This window comes from Mauremys mutica, chromosome 1 (genome assembly GCF_020497125.1).
Source record: "Mauremys mutica isolate MM-2020 ecotype Southern chromosome 1, ASM2049712v1, whole genome shotgun sequence".
Taxonomy (NCBI): domain Eukaryota; kingdom Metazoa; phylum Chordata; order Testudines; family Geoemydidae; genus Mauremys; species Mauremys mutica.
Window position 1 is genome coordinate 150,749,475 of NC_059072.1, and position 23,720 is coordinate 150,773,194.

General features: G+C 49.1%; 1 protein-coding gene across 4 annotated transcripts in view; it reads left to right on the forward strand.

Annotated features, from left to right (window-relative positions):
• EPHA1 (EPH receptor A1) overlaps window positions 1-23,720 on the forward strand; it is a 67,325-nt gene that overhangs the window by 17,626 nt on the left and 25,979 nt on the right. For 3 of the 4 annotated variants that reach the window (XM_044999966.1, XM_044999965.1, XM_044999972.1), the window contains 2 exons: window positions 12,751-13,026; window positions 16,929-17,319. In XM_044999966.1, the coding sequence (XP_044855901.1) occupies window positions 12,769-13,026; window positions 16,929-17,319 (649 nt within the window). In that variant the 5' untranslated portion in view covers window positions 12,751-12,768. Of the gene's footprint in view, window positions 1-12,750; window positions 13,027-15,644; window positions 15,746-16,928; window positions 17,320-23,720 lie in introns of those variants that run through there. The other variant, XM_044999979.1, reaches the window with a different exon arrangement.

Consider the following 23,720-nt stretch of genomic DNA (forward strand, 5'->3'; position numbering starts at 1 on the left):
TCTGTGCCTATTTCATCATAACTAGACAGTGCAATTAATCAGCTTTCTCAGTATCTTCCTGAAATAAGGGCTTGCAGAGGCCTGGCCAGTTGAAGCTCATTCCAGATAAGACTGAGATAATATTGATTGATTGCAGGGGAAATAACCTGTGGAAATTCTATACCTAATATTTGTCTGTCCCCCAGCTGATGAGTCTGTCTCCATGTGGCTCTGTGTGGAAGGACTAGCTCAAGGGATGTGTGTAGGTGTGGGGTTCACTAAGAAGTCCTGGGTGGGGTTGCCTCCTGTGACTCCACTTGCTGTTAATGTACGGGGCTTGTCAGGTTGGCAGTCCTTCATCTGGACTAAGTTTGCAAGGAAGTTACAAAACCTGGGATAAAACACTGGCAGATTTTTGTTTGACTTGCAAAATCAACAGCAACTGGCTGTGGAAATAGGAACGCTTCTCCTTCTCACTCTTCCGCTCCTGCTGCTGCTCATCTGCACCAAGTGGGGGAATGCCAATGTTCTTCCTCATAATAAATATTCAGCTCAGTGAAAAATAAACTGCTTTTGCTGTGGGCTGGGGAGGCAAGAGGGGAGAATTCTCTCTACACTAAGGTACTCACTGTAGGGATGAGGGGAGGATTGACAGAAGCATGAGTTGGGAGTGGATGAAAGGGCCATAACTTGAGTTCTCTCTGGTAAATTGGTAATTATTGTGTCCTGGGCTAACTAACTTTGGAGGTGAACTTAGTAGCCCAGGATACAGTCATTACCCCATAAACAAGAAGCACTCAAGTTATCGTCTAATTAATCCATTGCTATGAAGAAGAGAGCTGCAATGGCACTCCTGCAAGGATACTGTGTTTCACCATTGGCACAGAATTTCCATAGCTAATCCTGTACTAAAAAGAAGATAACAATGTTATCTAGCAATTTCTGAGAGGTGATTAACCCCTTTACGGATGTTTGTGCAACATGCTTCTCGCTAGTGCTCTGTAATGGCACGTTTCACTAAACTTCCTTTATAACTAGACTCCTCTGTCTTCTCCTGCTCTGTATTCTTCCAAGTGTACTGGAAAGTGTTTGCTTTCTTTTATAATTGCTGACAATGTGCTTGACCCTGCATGAGACACACCATGGAAACCCTTTGCCCTGAAGAATTTGCTTCTTTTGAGGCTGTGTCTGATAGGCTGTAAGTGAACTATTATGTAGCACATGTGTGGAATTTCATTATTGCACATGCTGCACCCAGTACCACTCCAACAGGAGAGGTATCATAAACTAAAATTACAGGCAAAGTGGAGGAAAAATGCTCTAACACATGGGCACACAACACTTTCCATGTTCCACTTCGGCCACAGGAATACCATTTGTATTGAGTCAGTCATGTTGTACCAGAGCAGCCACATGTGAAAATGAGTTTTCCGTAATAGCTTACAAATGCTAGGACAGTCACAGCTGGCTAACTGTAGATATTGCTCATAGCTTCAGGGTTGGATTTCTGTGGTTAATTCCTTCATTGTTGAACCTGTTTTTGACATAGGCTACACCAGGGGTCTAGTCCATTGGCCCGAGGGCCGCATCACTGACACCTCACCCTCACTGCCCCAGGCCTCGTCCCCACTCCACCCCTTCCTGAGGCCCTGCCCCGCCCTGCCTCTTCCCACCCCTTCCCTGCCCCTTTCCACCCCCTTCCCCAAAGTCCTCACCTCAACGCTGCCCCTTCCCTGTCACCAGGGGGTACAGGAGGGGTGTGGGATGCAGCCGGGGCTCAGGGCAGGGAGTTGTGGTGCAGGAGGTGTGCAGGGTGTGGCAGGGGGCTCAGGGCAGGGAGTTGGTGTGTGGGGTGCAAGATGGGTGAGGTGTGCGGCAGGGGGTCAGGGTGCAGGGTGCAGTAGGTGGCTCAGGGCAGGGAGTTGGGTGCAGGAGGGATGTGGGGAGCGGCAGGGGGCTCAGGGCAGGGAGTTGGGGTGCAGGAGGGGTGCAGGGTCCGAGCTCCAGCCCAGCGCCACTTACCTAGTGTTACTTCCAGGCTTCCATCTTACTGCCATAACGAGAACACCAGCTGCTTTCAGATCTCTGGTCCATAGTAAAGACATAAACAGCTAATGCACTAGTTGTACCATAGCGTGACCTTTTTATTTAACTTGCACTGGTCACTGTGGTGGCTAAGTCCATTAGAGACCTTTCCCACTACCAAATGGAAAAATATCCTCTTGCTCCTAGTCTAGATGATGAAAAAAGCAAGAGTGAACAAATGCCTCTTGGATGCTGATCCACAAAGGTACTCAGAGTTAGGTCCTAAATCTAGGGTTAGGTGCCTAAGACCCACTTTTAGGCTACTCCTGCTGACCCAGTAGGTCCCTAAACTTACTTGGCACCTAACTTTTCAGAGTAAAAGTTCCCCTGGCACCTAAGTTTTTGCCTCTGGGCATGCGCAATGCTGCCTCACTTTAGCCGTCTGAGTGCCTATCTCCTCACTGATCCCCAGAGCAATCCATGAACCAGGGGAAAACATGCCCATCTTGCGTATGAGGTCTCTTCTGATGAGATGCTGCCTACTGGCTCAGGTCCCATTCAAAATTCACCAGCAGGAGGCACTGCTGCTCACTTTATAGTTTTTATCCCAGAGGTTAGAGCACTCACCTGGGATGTGGGAGATCTGGATTCAATTCCTCCTTCTGCCTGAGGGGGAGGGAGGATTTGAAACATGGGTCTCCTACCTTTGAGGCACGTGCTTTAACCACTGAGCTATGGGATATTCTGATACGGGGTTTCCTCGGTCTCTTCTGTTAAAGCAGTTCCACCATGGTTAAATAATTAAAGTATGTTTAGAGAAGGGGGAATGAACACAGGGTCTCCCACCTCCCAGGTGGGTGCCCTAACCACTGGACTACAGAGTCACAGTCTTTCTCTGACCCAGTGACTGTTTCACTGTGGATAATTACTATTAAGTCAAAAATAGCTGTGTAAATGTTGCTTAGACATTGTGGCTCAGGCTGTGAAGCCACCAAGGCACATAGTGGGATATGTATGCAAGGCTCTTTCTCCTCTCTGAGGTGTGTTGGGGTTTTTTGATGGGGATGGGGGGTTGATCTTTGCATGCAACGTAGGCCAAAGTGGATCTATGTAGCAGGGGTGGATGTGTGTGTGTGAGAGAGAGAGACAGAGATCATGTGGGAAGGTGGGAGTGGTGAGGGACATTGTAGGTCAAAGTCAAGATGATCTGAGAGAACTCAGACTTGTCATGACAACTAGTTGGGCTTGGGCTATGACCTATTAGATAAGTTATCAATGTTCAAATAGACCTCTCCCTAGGCAGTTAACAGTGGTGAGTCCATTATCAAGTCTGGTAGAAATTTGGTTTCTCAATTCTATTTTTGCCAAATAGAACAGAGCCTTTGCCTCTTTCCAGTGCTTAATTTATAAGGAAAAAAGTGCTGTAGCTCAAGCATTTTTTTACATTCATAACTGATGCAGCAAGCCCAATGGTACCGGGGCTAATTAAGCACTGCCTCTTTCTAAGATTGTTTGTTTATATCTTTACCTGACCCTAGAGCTCAGGACGCAATTTGCATTTTCTGCACATACCGTTTTGCAAATTTTTTAAAATGGCAACAAAATTTCCAGTGTCTGTTTCCATTTGGATCTTTATGCCTTTGTGGGCATCGCCCAGGTATGATTTTTTGCACACAGTCTGTACAACTTGTGCTTATGTAGTTCCCATACCAGTCTTTCTCTCTCTCTCCCCCCCCCCCCCCCGGTCTCCACAGGTCATGTTGTGGGTTCTTGGGAATGTAGAGAACTGTCAGAAAGCAAACTGTCTAACTTCTCTTAGAATATTGTGGGCTGCAGAGCTTGAGAATAGTGCCCTAAATTCCCCTTAATGGCATTACACCACTCTAGCCCCATATCTGGGCCATGACCTGCCGACTCCCATGTTTTGAAGGGTGATCCTAATTCCACATCCATTCTTGATCTGCCTCCACTGTGAACATACCCAATTCTAGAATGTCTTTAAACCTGAATATATCCAGTGCTAGTCCTCAGTCAGTGAAAACAAAGGGCTGATCTCTTTACAAGTCTTGCTTTCTGGCTCCATGTTGCTCTATGATCAGAATTTTCAGTATGCCCATGTAGAGCAGCATTATGCAGTCCGTAGATACTAAGGCCAGAAGGGACCTCTGTGATCATCGAGTTCAGTAGTTTTCAAACTTTTGTACTGGTGACCCCTTTCACACAGCAAGCCTCTGAGTGCAACCCCCCCTTATAAATTAAAAACACTTTTTAATATATTTAACACCATTATAAATGCTGGATGCAAACCCGGAGGGGTCCTGACCCCCAGTTTGAGAACCCCTGATCTAGTTTGACCTCCTGTATAACACAGGCCATAGGACTTCCCTGAATTAATTCCTCTCTGAACTAGGCTAGAGCCATATTTTTTTAGAAAAACATCCATTCTCAATTTAAAAATTGCCAGTGATCAAAGTTAAATCATTAAATGCTGTGTCTAAGGCTCTCCCAATTATTCGCAATGGCCAGAGTTCAGATCCAAGACCAGTCTTCTCCAAAGGCTGCTTTTACTGATTTGCTGCTCAGCTCACTACTAATAATCCCCTGAATAAATTTACCTCCCGGCCATTCTCCTGACATAAAATCACACTTGCCCAGGGAAGCCCAAGCCTGTTGTGCTGCTTCCGCCTGTCTACGGGCACTAATGGTACTTTTGCTAAGAAGCTATCTTAAGAGCTATTCATTCACTTAGCACTCTGATGGTAACATTAAACATGGTTTATCCTGGATTTGTCCTTTAGTTGACCAAATGCCTTTGGGCACAACAATGACAAGAACTTGGCTCTCTTTCTGCATTGTTCCTAAGTTATTTAGCCAAGACTTGCTTAATTAGGAGTCTAAAATTAGGTGTCTAAATAAGAGGGCTGATTTTTCAAAAATATGGAATACCCAATCACTCCTTTTGATCCCGGGTGGAGTGGGTAAGGTGCTTAGCCCTCTTTGAAAACCAGGTCCTTAATGTTAGGATCCTGTCTTGAAAATCTTGGCCCTGCTTCTAAAAACTCTTAGATGCTTCTCATGAGCTCTAAGCTCTCTGTAGGATCACAAAAGCATGATCCAGACTCACTGCTAAAATGGTCCTTTCTCTGTTTTTCCCTCTCTTCCTAAAGCAACATCAATTCTTTTCCTCATTGCCAACCTATGGTGATTGGAGCAATGGTAAAGAGTGTGGAGATGAAATGGAAAGATAACAACTGTATTAGAGGAGATTGATTCAATACCACCAGCAGGCAAGCTGGAAGGGCAAGTAGTTTAGAGTGATTGAGCCAAATTTCACCCACACAATTCTGCAAGGACATTGAATTAATAAGCATTGCATCAGAGGCACAAACTCTGATTGGCTGCTGATGTTCCAAGGACATGACACTGCTGCCTAGCAACTAGTGAGCTGATTAACCCTTTAATCAATGTTGCATACTTCGCAGTTCGCTGAATTTAAAAGTTCAACTGATTAATGGGGAAAATTGTGGGTGTCAATAGGTGATGGCTTCATTCTGCTTTGCTTTATCCATCAGGTCTAACTTGTGTAGGGTCTGTTGCCAGTTTCATTGTTATTTGTTTTGCAGGTGGGGAGAACTCGGTAGTTTTGTCCCGAACTTTGGGTAAAATTTTCAAAAGCACCTAAGGGCCCAAGTTATATTTGAAACTGTTCCCTTTTGTGTACACCGACATTTGGGCTACAATGGAAAGCTTTGGAATTTCCCAAGCATATTTGTCGCTGAAGCCCCCCCCCGCCAGCATCTTCCACAGGACTGCCATAAAGTCCATGGGAGTCTTTACATAGATCTCATTTTAGGTGAGTGCTGTCTGTAGCTGGACCATGGCCTTTCTTCACCTATCCTTGTAACTAACTTCCGGTACTTTAGAACATATCTTTTCGAACCTTTCCAGTCACTGCCACCCTTCCCTTCCCTCAAACATGTATGCAAAATCACTATGCCACCTTATGGTACTCATCTGAAATGCTGTACTTAAATACCTTGTCTGTGGCAAACAGTGCAGCGCAGCTGCTGGGCCTCATATTCAGAGATTCCTGGGCTAGTAGAGACCATTGTGATCATCTACTCTGACCTCCTTTATAAAGCATACTCATGTATTTTCCAACAGGCACATGCAAGGCATACAGCCATACTGTAGACCAGGGGTCGGCAACCTTTCAGAAGTGGTGTGCCGAGTCTTCATTTATTCACTCTAATTTAAGGTTTTGCATGCCGGTAATACATTTTAATGTTTTTTAGGTCTCTCTCTATACGTCTATATATTATATAACTAAACTAGTGTAGTATTGTAAAATAAACAAGGTTTTCAAAATGTTTAAGAAGCTTCATTTAAAATTAAATTAAAATGTTGATCTTACGCCGCCGGCCCGGTCAGCCCACTGCTGGTCTGGGGTTCTGTTCACCTAGGCCGGCAGCAGGCTGAGCGGGGCCTGCGGCCGGGACCTCGGCTGACAAAGGTCCAGCAGCCAGAACCCCAGACCGGCAGCAGGCTGTGCGGGGCCCGCGGCCGGGACCCCAGACCAGCAGTGGGCTGAGTGGCTCAGCCCGCTGCTGCTCAGGGGTTCCATGCGCCGGCTCCTGCCAGCCAGGATCCTGGCTGCCGGACCTGCTCACCCCATTGCCAGTCTGGGGTCCCGGCCCTGCCCACATACAGTAGGTACCTATCTTCTCCCTGGTTCTGGCCCATTCTCTTCCTCTCTCTGCACTGAACTGAGGGTGGGAGTGCACTGAGCACAGGGCTGGGGGTGAAGGGTCTGGCCAGGAGCTAGAATGAGGGAGGGGGCTCAGGGTTGGGGCAGGAGGTTTGGGTGTGGGGCACTTACCTGGGCAGCTCCCATTTGGTGTGAGGGGTGCAGGTGAGAATGTGAGGGTGTGTGTGCAGGAGCCCCTGTTTGGTGCTCAGGGTGGAGGTGGGGATGTGGGGGGTGCAAGAGTCAGGGTGTGCGGTGGGGTGTGGGGGGATGCAAGAGTTAGGGCAGGGGGGCTGGATATGTGTGGGGGTGCCAGAGTCAGGGCTGGGGTCGTGGGGGGGTGAAGGAGTCGAGCAGAGGGCTGGGTGTGTGTGAGGAGGGTACAGGGCAGGGGCCTGGAGGGTGTGTGGGGCACAGGGCTCAGGGCAGAGGGCTGGGTGTGTGTGAGGGGGGGGGTCAGGGCAGAGGGATGGGGGGGATATGCCCCTATTCCACCCACCACCCCCCATCCCCAAGGCCCTGCCCCCACTTCTCTGCGGACCCCAGGACTCCCATGCCCCATCCAACCCTCCCCTGCTCCCTGACTGCCCCCTCCAGCGACCCCCCACCCCTAACCACCCCGCCCAGGATCTCACCCCCTATCCAACCCACCCTGCTCCCTGTCCTCTGACTACCCCCCACCCCTTATCCAACCCTCCCAGCACTGGGCCCCTTACCATGAGGCTCCTAGCAGCATGTTCTGCTCCGTGCAAAGCCAGACACGCTGCCCCATGGGAGCGGGCAGCCCCGGCCCCCAGAACTCTGCGCACGCGGCGGCATGGCTCCAGGGGAGGGGGGAGCATGTCTGCCTCCCCGTGGAGCCAAACACTGCCCCACGGGAGTGCGCAGCCCCGGCCCCCAGAGCTCTGCGCATGCGGCGGCATGGCTCCAGGGGAGGGGGAATGGCGGGGGAGGGGCTGGCGGCTTGCTGCACTCGGCTGGACGCTCCGGCCCGGGAGCGTGGACCCCGCGGCTTGCCGCACCGGGAGAGTGGGGCCATTTGCCCACCCCTGCATTAGGGTGTGCCTGGGCACACCCCATGCACACGCCCATGCTTCTGCCCCCTGCCCCTGGGGGGGGAGGCGGAGGGCGGAGAAGAGCGGGCTGGGCCGGGCTAGGCAGGATTTTTAATGGCACGCTGCTCCGGCAGGCAGCAGTGTGCCATTTAAAATCGGCTCACGTGCTGTCTTTGGCACGCGTGCCATAGATTGCCGACCCCTGCTGTATACAGAAAACCTTCCAAAAGCCTGTTTCAGTGTAATGAACTTGAAAAATACATCACAACGTTCCCATGTCTCCCATCCACCCACCCACCCCATCCTCTACCTCATCATGTCTCCTGAGTTAAGTGCAAATCTATACCATTCTTGGCGTGTTTGCCTCAAATGGTGTATGACTCTATAGTTATTGCCTCTCCCTTGGCTTTGCTGTTTCTCTTTATTCTTCATTTTCTCGCGCCTTCAAAATATTCCAGCCTCAGTTTCTTCTGTCTCTTTCAGTGTCAGGTTTGCAGTTAATTAACTTTATGGTCTTCCTCTTCCCCCACCCCCACTACCTTGATCCCTCAACCTACTTTTCATCCATTTTTAGTCTCTGTACTGCTAAAACACACCCCTGTGGTACCCATGGTTGCTCCTGGGCCTCTGTGGCAGGGAACATGACTAGTTTGTGCCAGTGAGAAACAGTCACTGTGACAGACTCTCAGCCCTAGTGATTGGTTGATTCCTGGTAAATTCCCACACAAACAGCAGCAGCTTGCTGAACACTTCACAGACAAGGGACATAACAGTGAAATCCTTGCTGATCTTAAACACAAAAAAAAGAAGCTTAGAAGAAGTGGAAGCTTGGACAAATGACGGGGGAGGAGTATAAAACATATTGCTCAGGCATGCAGGAGTGAAATCAGGAAGGCCAAATCACAATTGGAATTGCAGCTAGCAAGGGATGTTAAGAGTAACAAGAAGGGTTTTTACGGGAATGTTAGCAACAAGAAGAAGGTCAGGGAAAGTGTGGGCCCCTTACTGAATGAGGGAGGCAACCTAGTGACAGAGGATGTGGAAAAAGCTAATGTACTCAATGCTTTTTTTGCCTCTGTCTTCACAAACAAGGTCAGCACTCAGACTACTGCACTGGGCAGCACAATATGGGGAGGAGGTGACCAGCCCTCTGGAGAAAGAAGTGGGTCAGGACTATGTAGAAAAGCTGGACGAACACAAGTCCATGGGGCCAGATGCCCTGCATCCGAGGGTGTGATTGCAGAGCCATTGGGCATTATCTTTGAAAATCCATGGCGATCCGGGGAGGTCCCGTATGACTGGGAAAAGGCTAATGTCATGCCCATCTTTTAAAAAGGGAAGGAGGATCCAGGGAACTACAGGCCAGTCAGCCTCACCTCAGTCCCTGGAAAAATCATGGAGCAGGTCCTCAAGGAATCAAATTTGAAGCACTTAGAGGAGAGGAAAGTGATCAGGAACAGTCAACATGGATTCACCAAGGGCAAGACATGCCTGACTAACTGAATTGCCTTCTATGATGAGATAACTGGGTCTGTGGATGAGGGGAAAGCAGTGGACATGTTATTTCTTGACTTTAGCAAAGCTTTTGATACAGTCTCCCACAGTATTCTTGCCAACAAGTTAAAGAGGTATGGGTTGGATGAATGGATTATAAGGTGGATAGAAAGCTGGCTAGATCGTCGGGCTCAACAAGTAGTGATCAATGGCTCCATGTCTAGTTGGCAGCTGGTATCAAGCGGAGTGCCCCAAGGTCAGTCCTGGGGCTGGTTTTGTTCAATATCTTCATTAATGATCTGGAGGATGGTGTGGATTGCACCGTCAGCAACTTTGCAGCTGACACTAAACTGGGAGGAGCAGTAGATACGCTGGAGGGTAGGGATAGGATATAGAGGGACCTAGACAAATTAGAGGATTGGGCCAAAATAAACCTGATGAGGTTCAACAAGGACAAGTGCAGAGTCCTGCATTTAGGACGGAAGAATCCCGTGCACTGCTACAGACTAGGGACCAGGCGGCTAGGCACCAGTTCTACAGAAAAGGACCTAGGGGTTACAGTGGATGAGAAGCTGGATATGAGTCAACAGTGTGCCCTTATGGCCAAGAAGGCTAATGGCATTTTGGGCTGTATAAGTAGGAGCACTGCCAGCAGATCGAGGGATGTGATCATTCCCCTCTATTCGACATTGGTGAGGTCTCATCTGGAGTACTGTGTCCAGTTTTGTGCCCCACACTACAAGAAGGGTGTGGAAAAATTGGAAAGAGTCCAGTGGAGGGCAACAAAAATGATTAGGGGGCTGGAGCACATGACTTATGAGGAGAGGCTGAGGGAACTGGGATTATTTAGTCTGCAAAAAAGAAGAATGTGGGGGGATTTGATAGCTGCTTTCAACTACCTGAAAGAGGGTTCCAAAGAGAATGAAGCTCTGCTGTTCTCAGTGGTAGCAGATGACAGAACAAGGAGTAATGGTCTCAAGTTGCAATGGGGGAGGTTTAGGTTGGATATTAGGAAAAACTTTTGCTCTAGGAGGGTGTTAAGCACTGGAATGGGTTACCTAGGGAGGTGGTGGAATCTTCTTCCTTAGAGGTTTTTAAGGTCAGGCTTGACAAAGCCCTGGCTGGGATGATTTAATTGGGAATTGGTCCTGCTTTAAGTGGGTTGGACTAGATGACCTCCTGAGGTCCCTTCCAACCCTGATATTCTCTGATTCTATAAACAGGACTAAGGGCAAGTCTACACTTAAAACTATGCAGTGATTCAGCTGCACGGCCGTAGTGCTTTAATGAAGATGCTGTAAGTTGATCAGAGAGCTTCTGCCACCGACATATCTACCTTCTCTCAGGGAGGTGGATTAACTGTGTCAATGGGAGAAGCTCTCCTGCTGACATAGCGCTATCTGCACTGGAGGTTAGGTGGGTATAAGTGCGTTGCTCAGGGGTGTGGATTTTTCACACACCTGAGCGATGTAGTTATACTGATATAGGTCTGTAGTGTAGACCAGACCAAAGGAAGAAGCTACCCATAGCTGCTGCAGACTGTCACAATAAATAATGTATGATTTCCTGTGGAAAGGTGGCTTTTAAATACCCAACATGATGCTGAATCTGAGCTTTATTCCACCAGTGTAAATCAGGAATGATTCCCCTGAAATCAATGGAGTTACATCAGTGGAAATGATAGCCAAATCAGGTCCCTGGGTATAATGAGGCTGTGCAGGTTTCAGCGGCAGCAGAATCTTTGTCTTTCAGATAAGACTTTGCTTCAGGTAATATGTATCTGTTACCAAAGTATAATTTCCTCCTGAAGAAATAATGGTTGGCCAACCCCTCCTGTGCTGCCTGCTGTATGAAAACTGTCCCCAAACCATCTATCTCTTATGTGGTCTCTTGTCTCTGCCTGTGTTTCCAGATGTTCATCAGGTAGGTGCCATTGCAGCACCATGCTGACTGAAAGGGTTAAACATGAATCATTTATGTAAGCAGTATTCCAGTTTCCTTAAAAGAATTAAAACATGTTTATGAAAAACAATAAGCAAGAGGAGAGTGTTTCTACAAGACGCAACTAAACACATTAGTCTAGATTGTCACTGACAGATGTACACAATTAATAAACCATCCAGTAAATCTTTTGCTTTCTTTTGCAGCATGGAAAACGCGTATTTACTTTAAAATTCCCCATGAGCTAGCTGCCAGCCCAGACGCTAACTGAATGGTGTGGCAGCTGTGTGTTTCCACACACAAGGAGTAACCATATACTTTAAATGAGTTATTTTAGACTAGGATTAAGAAAGAAAGCCCTGTGATTGACTCTCCCACAATGAGATTCTGTGACAGACCCATGTCCTCACCCACTCTGCTCTCCAAGCTGCTGTTGCCTTTGTCCAGGGAGGATACGCTGGAGTCTGATACCCCTTCGGGTGACACAATTTTCAGGGGCAGATGGGAGGCCCTAGATATACTCACTACATACCCGTAGGTTTCAGTCAGGTTTGTACTTGGCACCGCGCAGCCGCTACCCATGCTGCAACAGCTACACTGCTATTTATACTCATGCTAACTGAATGAGAGCCAGCATGAAGATGTGTACATAAGCAGGGGAATCACACCCCTAGCTTGTTGTGTAGACATAGCCAATACCCAGTCTTGGTTTACAAATTGCCAGTGATGGAGATTACACCACAGATGTATTCCATATTATTCCAAAGGTGATTACCTTCATTGCTAAAATTTGGTGTTTTATTTCCTGTCTGAATTTGTCAAGCTTCAACTTCCAGCCACTGGATCATGTTATACCTTTCTGTGCTAGATCGAAGAGCCCATTATCAAATATTTGTTCCCCAGCTGTAGGTACTTTTAGACTGTGATCATTACTCATTAACTTTCTCTTTGTTTAGCTAAATAGACTCCAGGAGCTCAATCCCTCACTAGAAGGCATATTGTTTAATCCTTTAATAATTCTCATGGCTCTTCTCTAAACCCTCTCCAATTTATCCATATCCTTCTTGAACTGTGGACACCAGAACTGGACACAGCATTCCAGCAGTGGTTGCACCAGTGCCAAATATAGTGGTAATATAACCTCCCTACTCCTACTTGAGATTCTCCTGCTTATACATCCAAGGATCACATTAGCCCTTTTGGCCATAGCATTGCACCAGGAGCCCATGTTCGGGAGAAGTAGTGAGTCATTGTCAGCTAGACCTGAGTCAGACCCGGATTGCAGATCATAGTTATTGCTCCATGCTCACAGAGTTAAGGCAGGCTCAGAGCTCTGAGCCAGAAGCAGATTTTGTTCATTGTTCAAGGCCTTGAGGTTACTCAGGATCTGAGTCCCAAGTCTGCAGAGACTTGGATCTTGTGGGTTTGTTTTATTGCATATTTAAGTGTCACATGTCTCTTCTCTGTATAACATGAGTTTGTTTGTGTGTGTTTTCTTTTCTTTTCCAGTGGAGCGAGGTGCAGCAGATGATCAACAGTACCCCCATCTATATGTACCAAGACTGCAACGTGCTCTCGGCGGGCGACACTAATCACTGGCTCCGGACCAACTGGATCTACCGGGGTGAGGCAGCCTCCCGCATCTACGTGGAGCTAAAGTTCACTGTGCGTGACTGCAAGAGCTTCAAGGGTGAGGTAGTGACCTGCAAAGAGACCTTCAATCTCTACTATATGGAGTCAGAGCAGGACGTCGGCATCCAGTTCCGTCGTCCCCTGTTCACCAAGGTCAGTAGCAGTGGGGTTGGGGATCCTTTTGATCCCTCCGCCCCAACCTAAACAAGATGGGCTGGCCAGATGGGAGACCTCCAAGGAAATCAAGGGTCCCATAGGGAGCACAGGAAATGCTCTTTTGCTGCTGCCCCAGCATGATGGTCAGGGCCCTCTTTGCTGCAGGAGGTACCAATTGTCAAATGAGTTGTTGAATAGAGGGACTGAGAATATTTAAGGTTGATGGTAATGCTTTGCATTTACTTTTCCAAGGACTGTGAAGGGTTCTAACAAACATCATCATCCCCCTGTTACAAATAGGGAAACTGAGACCAAGAGAGAACCAGTGACTTGCCCAAGGTAATAAAGCAAGTCAGGACAGATAAAGAAATAGGACATAGGTCTCCTGATGCCTAATCCCCTGCTCTCATCACTGGTCAGAAAAGAGTGCATGGTATTTTCTTTGAGGGTGGAGGCAATGGTCTCATTGGCTGGACCAAACTCTTATTTGTGTCACTACACTCTGCCGCCCTACGTTTCTCCTGCAGTTTCAGTTGGATATGGTACTTGTTGTCCCTTCTGCCCCAAAAGCAGCTGAATTCCAGTGAAGAGACTCTCAGCTTTCCTGTAAACAGTCTCGCATAATCAAGGCCCAGTGTGTTTTATGGCAAGCCATAGACTTATATTCTTTGGCAGTCCTCCCCTCTTCATTCTCAGCAACACAGCGTGATAAATTCTTCTTGAAATCTCTGCAGAAACTTCTAGTAAACTCAAGCCCAGAAAGTTGCACTGAATTAAACAGGAAAATGAAAAATGCAAGTATCAGGTGGGATTAGCTCAGTGGTTTGAGCAGTGGCCTGCTAACCCCAGAGTTGAGAGCTCAATCCTTGAGGGGGCCACTTAGGGGCAAAATCAGTACTTGGTCCTGCTAGTGAAGGCAGGGGGCTGGACTTGATGACCTTTGGGTGGGGGGGTAGCTTAGTGGCTTGAGCATTGGTCTGCTAAACCCAGTTGTGAGTTCAATCTTTGAGAGGGCCATTTAGGGAACTGGGGCAAAAATCTGTGTGGAGATTGGTCCTGCTTTGAGCAGGGGGTTGGACTAGATGACCTCCTGAGGTCCCCCTCCAACCCTGATAGTCTATGATTATTAATTTGGGTTATTTATTTTGATATTAAATTCATGTTTTTTTCTATTCATTCTCGCTGCCCCCACATTTTCACTGTGTTCTAGTGAAATTCTGGAGATTTAGGCAGTTGGGGATTTTGATAGGTAAGAGGAAATTGGGGCTTCCAGTACTAAAGAGGAGGAGATCATCATCACCCAGCTCTTATTCATAGATTACAAGGCCAGAAGGGACCATTGTGGCCTCCTGTATAACACAGACCTTAGAATGCCCCAAAATAATTTGTAGAGTAAACCTTTTAGAAAAAACATCCAGTCTTGATTTTAAAATTGTCAGTGATTGACCAATACCCTTGATAAATTGTTCCAGTGATTAATTACCCTCACTGTTCAATTATCCTCATATTTCCAGTCTGAATTTGTCAAGTTTCAGCTTCCAGTCATTGGATCATATTATCTCTTTCTCTGCTAGATTGAAGACCCCATTACCAAACATTTATTCCCCATGTGGATCCTAATAGACTGTAATCAAGTTACCCCTTAACTCTTGGTTAAATAGACTCAAAGAGCTCAGTCACTGTAAAACAGGTTTTCTAATCCTTTAATCTTTCTTGTGGCTCTTCTCTGAATCCTCTCCAATTTACCAACATCCTTCTTGAATTGTGGGCACAGAACTGTACACACTATTTCAGCCATGGTCACACCAATGTCAAATACAGAGGTAACATAAAGTCTCTGCTCCTGCTTGAGATTCCCCTGTTTATGCATCCCAGGAACACATTAGCTCTTTTAACCATAGCATCACACTGGGAGCTCATGTTCAGCTGATTATCCACCACAAGCCCCGAATCTTTTTCAGAGTCACTGTTTCCCAAAGCAGAGTCCCACATACTGTAGGTATGGCCTATGTTCTTTTATATCTCCATGTTTCATCAGTAGATCTCAAAGCACTTTAAAAAGGAGGACAGTATCATATCCCCATTTTACAGATGGGGAAACTGAGGCACAGAGGAGTGAAGAGGGTTGCTGAAGGTCACCCAGCAGGCCAGTGGCAGAGCTGGGAATAGAATCCAGGTCTCTTGAGTCCCAGTCCTGTTTTGTATCCACTAGGCAACACTGCCTGCATTTCCTCTTTCCCTCCCCCTTGGGGCAGAGGCAGAAGTGATTTGAAATTTTTTTTGTGGAATTTTAACACCTACTTCTTTAGCACCAATTTTGCGTCAACAGCTGTCTCACCCCTCGCATCTGCTGTTGCTGCATCCAAAGATGGCAGTTGAGCCACTTGAAGTTTCTGGTGAGCTGATTACCAATTAACTGCAGAGATGTTTCAGGCTGGGGTTTTCAGAGGAGTCTAAGGCCTTATCTACACTAAAGGGAAAAGTCAATCTAAGCTACGCAATTTGAGTTACATGAATAGCGTAATTCAAATTGATGTAGCTTAGATCTACTTACACTATGTGACGGCAATGAGAGAGACGCTCTCCCATCGACTCTCCTTACTCTTCTCGATCAGGTGGAGTACAGGAGTCGACGGGAGAGCGATCGGCAGTCAATTTAGTGGGTCTTCACTAAATCGACCGCTGAGGCATCAATCGCTGCAACGTTTATCCTCCGGTAAGTGTAGACAAGCACTAAGGGAGTTAGGTGTCAAACTCCCAAGGACTTCAGATTTGCCTCAAAAGCCTGTGTGCAGGAGCAATGCCCATCTAGCCAGGGACTGGAAACACACCCACTGTCCCCTATGGATTATATCAACAGATGGGAAATATCGAAGGCACATGCAGGACTGCTCACAAGCACCGGACAGACGGAGAATTGTCAGCAGCAGTTTATTCAACATGTAATTTCAACTAAACAAATCCAAAGACTATCACTGTTTATTGGTAGATAAATTGATGACAGAAAAAGAAACAATCCACCTCAGAAGAATGACTTCTTGCTGTAGTTTGTAAGTGTGCTGCGGCAGTGCCCAAAGGTCAACCTGAGATCAGGGCCCATTATGCTAGGTGCTGTACAAATAATGAATCAGTCACACGGCTCTTGAAGAGAAGCTAAGTGAAGAGCTGGGAGGAAAGAATAGCAACGAGGCTTGTGAGGCAGATGGGGGACGTCCATAGGAGTTATATAAAATGAGGGAAACAATGGGGAACGAGTGCACTGGTTTGATGTGTTCGTGCTTAGTCATCCACATGCAAAGATGGGCAGATCCTGGAGTCCAGAGCATCAGGGCTAGGGAGAGGCCATAGAGAAAGGAGTTACAGTGAAGGCTGTAACAGGGCATAGGTTTTCTTCCCCCATGCCTGATTCTATAAAAACCCTTCAGACTCTTTCCTTATAGTGTCCACTCCAGAGAATTTATTCAAGTTGCCTCCGCCAACACTTGTGCAGTGCAATAACAACAATTATAATACCTATATCCCTATTACCTGTTTTTCAGGGCCCTGAAAGGAAAAGAGACCTCCTTTTCTTGGGATCAGCTTCAGTCTGGGCATAGCTAGGCCTGTCTTCCCCTCCTGCTAATGCTTCCTTCCTGCCTTTTATCAAGAGAGTCAGCTGATGGGCCAGTTAGTTCCTTCACCCACCCAGATTCCCCATCTAATTAGCTAATTCCTCTATTTTCCTCAATCAGCTGTCACTGGGGAAACTAATTGAGGCTACAGTGATCAGAGTGCTGGCCCATCTATTAGGCCTCAGCACTCTTGTCACAGGGGCTTTGGGGTGAAAGATGCATGACAAATGTAACCTTGGAGGAAGATCTTCTGGTGCCATAGATCTTGATTCTTCCTCTCCTTTTCAGGTCAACACAGTGGCAGCAGATCGGAGTTTCACAAGCCGGGACATTAAGTCAGGCATTATGCAGCTGAATGTGGAAGTGTGCCCCATACGGAAGCTGTCTCGGCGTGGATTCTACCTGGCTTTCCAGAACTCTGGGGCCTGTGTGGCTCTGGTCTCTGTCCGGGTATATTACAAGACCTGCCCAGAAACAGTGGTGGGACTGGCCCACTTTCCAGAGACACTGGCAGGCTCAGAGGGGCTGACAGAGGTGCCAGGGGTCTGTGTAGAGGACGCAGCCGAAGAAGCAGGTTTCCCACCCAGGATGCATTGCAGTGCTGATGGGGAGTGGCTGGTGCCAATGGGCCGGTGCCTGTGTGCTGTTGGGTTTGAGGAGGCTGACAGAAGCTGTGTAGGTAGGTGTGGAAGGGGGCAGTCAGGTGCAAGGGGAACGATGGGGAGATGGAGATCTGGGCACTGATACAATCCAGCAGTGTTTGCAGGGGGGTGAGAGGTGAATTATAGTCACCTGACCAAGAGCTGCCTTAAGTGCATTTGACTTTGCTACTGTCTCTCTGTCCCCATCTCTCACCCCTGTTGGCTGTGCCCTGTCTGTCTCTCAGTGATTCAGTTATTCTCTCTTTATTTCTCTCTTTTATTCCTGTCCCTGTCAGGCGTAACAGTTGCACACACTCTTCCACTCCCTCTTGGTCTCCTTCCAGCAGCGCTTCAGGTCTGGAGCTGGTTTCTGGGAGCTGTAAGTATATGATTGACACTGACTCACTCAGCAACCGGCTCCCAACTCTTAAATGGCAGCCTTGTTCTCTGGGGTGCAGCAGCTAGGTCAAGGTAGAGCAGATGGACAGATCGGCACCTTTGTTCCCCATGGCCAGGAACTTGGGTGCATGGGTGGGAAAGGTCAGAGCTCCTCCTGTATTGTGCACACGCATTCCCTGAGTGGGAGAGAATTCTGCTGTGTTGGGGAATGAGTATAGCACCCCCTGCACGTCCCAGCTCAGCATTCAGGGAGAACAAGCGCATGAAAGACCATGGGCACACCCGCTGTATTGGAGGGGAGCGCTTGGCAAACTGAATTGGGCCCATCATAGCAGTAGATTGAGTCTTCCCTTGGCAGCAAGGGGAGAGAAGGTGCTGGTGGACCATTTTCCAGCCTGTAGCAGCTGGGAGAGAAAGGGGATGTGTTGAGCCTATGTGGATGGCACATTGCTGATCCTATATTGCTGATGGGGGTGGTGACTGTGCCCAGGCAGTTACAGGGCCCACAAGTGATACATTCCTGCTCATGTGCTACATAGTTGCAGCTAAAGGAATGAAGAGGAAAGGGAGAATTGATGGGAGCCTAAGTGCACAGGGAGTCAGGCAATCTACAGTGGATTCTTAGGGGTCTGTAGGGGCCTTGAGCGATTCCTGTCTCCCTGCCTTGCTCTCCCTCTGTTTGCTGTACTGTGGGGACTGGATCTCTGTTTGGATTGCTGATGCCTCTCCACTCCAGCCTTGCTCTGGGAGCTGATGAAGGGTTAAGGGAGACTTCCAGCATGAGATCCCTGCCCCTCCCCTTTGCTCTCCTTCAATGGCCCAGCCAGTTTTTCCACTTAGCTGTTGCTGCTGAATTCTCCCCACCCTCCTGGGAGCTGAGCACACTCTCCTGGGAAGGGGCAGGGAATCCATCATGCCTGGGCTGGTTCTCACCGCTATCATGGAGTGGGACGGCCTCCAGGTCCTGGCTACTCCCCCTCCCAACCCAAGTATAGCTGAAGCCAGATGTGTCCTCCAAAGGGACAACAGGGATCAGGGTAGTCGCCCAGAGGGTGGTGGGTGGGGTGTGTTTGAGGGAATGGCAAAGCCTGAAGTGGCATCTTGTTGGTGGATGCAGAGAAGGAAGGGTAGGTCTAGGGCACCTGTTTGTCTTCCCACATCTCCATTCCAGCTGATTTCCAGTGGCAAGGGGCCAAGTGCTATGCAAAGGATCAGAACTAATCTAGATCTCTCGCTGAACCCACGTAGTGCGGCAGAGGCAGGGATCGTGGCTCTAACCTTTCCCTTTGGAAGGAGGCGGGGTCCAGATCAGAGCTCTGCCCTGGCATGGGGATGAGGAGGACTCAGCTCTGGCTTTTGTCCTCTGATAGGAAGAGGGCTGGAAAGGCAGGGAGAGTCTTTCACTGGGATGGGATGGAATGGGATGGGATGGGGGGGGGAGATCCAGCTGTGACCGGTACCCTCTGATAAGGGAGGAGGACATCACAAGGAAGACATCTCTGACCTTTGCCTTGGAATAGGAGGATGAGGAGGGATAGTAATCGGAGTGTGAGGGGGTCCCAGCTGTGCACTAGTTCAGACAACTGCTGGGTGACTTTTCAGGTACTGATATCAGAGTGTAAAGCCTTAAGGGGTCTAAGCCCAGGCACCTCACCCCCTTGCACCCACCATAGATCTATGCTTATGTGGAGATAGACGGCTCTGCATCCCAAAGATGTTGCTTGTGGGCACTGGTGGCATAGCTTTCCCAGTGGCCAGCCTGCACCTCTGGCATTAGCTCCCTGCGGTAATACAATTAATTACAAAGGTGCAGGATGCCTCTCTTTGCCCAAGCCTTCCAAACCAATTGGGTCCCCTGGTTTCCTAGCTGGCTGGCAAAGCAGCAGAGAGTATGTGGGTTGGTCTCTTATTACTGTACTCTTGATTGCCTCAGCTTAATCTTTGTAAGGTGCCCAGTCACCCTAGTGACGTGCACCAAATAAATACTAGTAATAATGATGAATGAAGGGCAGGGCAGCCGGCTCTGATCTTTGCCCTCAGGAGGGCGGTCCTGGTCTTTTGCCTTTCCCAGAACCTGTTTTCCCCATTTGATTCCTTCGGACTTTAATTCCAAACAACAAAGCTGCCCAAACGTTATGGGGGTGCACTGGGAAGGCAGGGGGAACAGGCAGTTGGGGATGGGGAGGAGGGGCAGGGTACAGGAAGTCTGGGAATGGCTCAGCTGACGTCTCTAACGGGGAGTAACCTCCCACTCTGGGTGCACTGAGGGCAGAGACTCTCTGTTCCTCTTCCTGTTTGATGAGCCCACAGAGGCCTTGTTAAAGATAATTGCTGGGTGGGACGTGGCGGCAGCGATGGCAACAGCGCTCTGGGCCAGTCCCACACTCTGTACCGCCCACACAGGGGAGGGGTGCCTCATTTTCTGCTAATGTGGCGGGGTCACCCCAGTTTGTATCTGATTTATTTGAAACTTGTTCCCTTCTCATATCCTCCTTCCACATATGAATCAGAATTCTCAGCTCTGGATGGGGACCTGGCACAGCTGCCCCCCAGACAGAGGCAGGGGGAACCTTGCTTTGAATGGGGGGCAAGGTTTGGGGCTGGGATGTGTGCCAGGGAGTTTGGGGTGATGGGGGTGGGAGGGCAGCGGTGGGGCAAACTCTCACCTGGGCCTCGGACACAAATGGTAGGTCGAGGAAATGGCACACTTAGGGTGGCTGCAGCAGCTCGGTATCCCTCCCCCCTGCCCACAGGCCTCCAGAGCAGCCCCTCACCCACCTTCCTGCTCCCACCCCACATGCTGCTTTTAGACTACCTGCAGAGGTTCCTGCCCTGGAGTGGAAACAGCTCTCCCCACATCCCTGAAATGACACGGCTCTGTCTGGCCACCCCATCCCACCTAACCTACCTCCAGCCCCCACCTCTCTCCTCCGCACCAAGGGAGCCCAGGCTGCCCCTTCTCACAATGCATCCTCCCCAGAGACAGAGGAAATATTGCGGGGACCAAAACATACATCAGGTCTCACAATATTTCCATTGCTGTGGCACTAGCCTGTTCTCCTCCCCTGGTTTTGCCACCCCTGCCACCTTGCTTAACCCCTTCCTGCCATCCAGTGTCTGCAGGGGTCCCTGAGGACACCCGTAAGGGAAGCAAGCTTCCACATTCTGCGCTGCAGTAAGAATCTGCCTTCCTGGTGTGGTGCTGCCCCTTGCTGGCGCTTGTTACCATTGCACCTTCCATCTCACCTGGGTTCATTCCCTTCTCTCCGGCTGGTTCGATGTGGTGACATAATCCTGTCTGTCTGGCGTGCCTCTACCCTGTTAGATCCTGGGTGTGTTCCCTCCCCTGCTCTTCAGCACACCCTCCACAGGCCCACACTAAAATTTCCCATCTTGTTTTCATACCTTTGGAAGCAGCAGCCCACTCTGTCTAGCTAGGTGTTCCTCATCCAGGGCCATCATTTCAGAAAAATGCAAGGAAGGAGAGGAGAGTGCCAGCATCCCTGCTTCCGCCTCCCCGCTGAGGCCGTGGCAGCTTGTGGGGGGTTAGTGGGCTGGTCCCATCCTGGTCAGGGGCGGGGGGGGGGTAAGCTGGTTGTTCCTATCCTGAGGAGTGGGCAATGAGATGGGGGGGGGTCCTCACAAATGGTTGGCCTGGCACAAGGATCAGGGTCCAGCTTGCTCCATGCTCAGCTCTGGCCGTGGTTGCTGCTGCTTCCTGTCTGGCTGTTCCTCTTTCTGTTTGGCCAGGCCCAGATACCCTCTGTAATGACACAGGGACAACTGGACCAAATCTGCCACCTTTGGCACCAGCCTAAAAGTCTGCTTGGGGGAGGGCTAGCTCAGTGGTTTGAGCATTGGCCTGCTAAGCCCAGGGTTGTGAGTTCAATCCTTGAGGGGGCCACTTAGGGATCTGGGCCAAAAATTGGTCCTGCTAGTAAAGGCAGGGGGCTGGACTCAATGACCTTTTGAGGTCCCTTCCAGTTCTAGGAGATTGGTATAGCTCCAATTATTACCTGGGAGCTGGGGGGAACCAAGATCAAATGCCCTTTCTGCCACATACCAAATGATGCTTCATCCCCACCCATTGTCTTCTGATGGGCTTGCCAACTGTCACCAACACCAGCTGTGCTGGGCAGGAGAGGGGAGGAACAGTGGTACATGAGGAAATATATCAGGACAGCGTAAGGGGAGGGTATAAAAACACACTCATCCCACTCCTTGGCTATAGCACTTGGAAACCCCTGGAGGTTCACCAGGCCCTGTCCAATCCTGGCAGCCCACCTAAAGTCCTTGCCACCAGGGAAAGGGGGAGAGAGACCCCCAAAGCTGCTTGATGGCAGGATTGCTGCAGGTGACAAGAGGATGCAGATGATATTGCTGGATAAGTGAAAGTTCAGAGGAAAGAAGGAAGGAGGAAGTCAGGTTTCTGGGGTAAAGTCAGGATGTAGGGTGAGTATCCCCTGAAGTGGTTGTTCTCCTCACTTGGTTTCCCCATTCAGCCCTTGCTCCCCCTAGCAGCAGGGACTGGGTATATATGCCATCTCTACCTACCTGGCAGGCGGTGTGGTTCCGTAAGCATGAGGGAGGAGACCTGAGTTCCATTCCTGGCTCTGCCACTGACTTGCTTGCAACCTTGGTAAAGTTACTTCCCCTCTGTTCTTCAGCTTCCTGTCTGTCTGGTGGGGTGATAGTGCTGCTGCTTCCCCGGGTTTGTAAAGGGTTTCGAGGTCCCTGGGGAATGAGCATCACATAAGTGCTTTTGTCCTTCCAGTCCACGAACGAGAGGAGATCTGTAGGGTTGGGCTGAAAGTTGTATGCTGAGAGGTTGCCCCTTTTGCGGTGTTAGTGATCTGACTAGGGTTTGCTTAGAAGGGTTTAATTGTCGTATAAATTTTTGGGCTCGGGCTGGAGCCTGGGCTCTAGGATCCTGCATGGTGGTCCCAGACATCGGTGTGTAATGATACAGCCCCCAAGCCCCAGGAGCCTGAGTCAGCTGGCATGGGCCAGGCGCAAGATTTTAATTGCAGTGTAAACATACCCAGAGATGGCTTCCTGGCCTGAAGCAGACTTTTTCAATTTGCTGACAAAATCAGAACATTTTCGGAACTGAATATTTTTTCAGTTCGCTGGCTGAACTGACAAATCAGTTATTCACTCAGCCCTAGCCAGGGTTCCGTGCTCGATTCTTCTATAGATCTGTCAGCACCCTTTAATACCACGGGGCACGTAATTTTGTTGATTCAGCTACAGATCCTGGCCAGTAAAGATGGGCTCACGTTTGAATGGTTCTGCTTTTCCCTGAAAGATGACAAGAGAGTGCTGTTGGGCAAGTGCTTGCACGTCCTCAGTGGTTCCCTCTTCCTGCACTCTGCAGGCTTCGCTCTTTGTGGCTTACCTGCTCAATGTGTATCCACAGCCGATGGGTGAGGCTGTGATACTCTTTGGGTCATGACACCACCATTATGCAACTGACATGCAAGTCTGTGTCATCAGACCTGGATGGTGTGGTCTGCCTGCTCTCCCTGGCCAAGTCAAGGGGTGGATGGAAATAAAAGGCTGAGGCTCAGTCCAGCAGTGTCAGATGTTAGGGAGAAGCCTGATTTGTGGCAGAGAGAGTGCCTGACCCTGTTGTTGAAGGGGGTATGCCTGCCCTTTGTCAATGAGCTCCTGGATCCTGGAAACATTGCTGGGTCCCTCAACTGCTCCCCAGTTTCCAAATAGCATTGGTGGCCTGGAGCATCTCTTTCCATCTCCTTTGGGTCAGACGATTAGTCATTTCTGTGGTGCAAACCTCACCACGGTAACCCATGCCTGTGACCTCCCTATTGGGTGTCTGCAAGTGCTCTTCATTGGGCTTCCCTAGAAGACTCCTGAGATGCTACAACCAATGCAGAATACAGCTGCTCTCTGCCTTAGTGGTTTTGGCCATAGGGAGTGCTTGGCACATCTTTTTTGCAGTCTACACTGGCTTCGTGTCCAGCTGCATCCAAGTTGTAGTCCAGGGTGTTGACATTGATCTAGAAATTCCTACATGCCC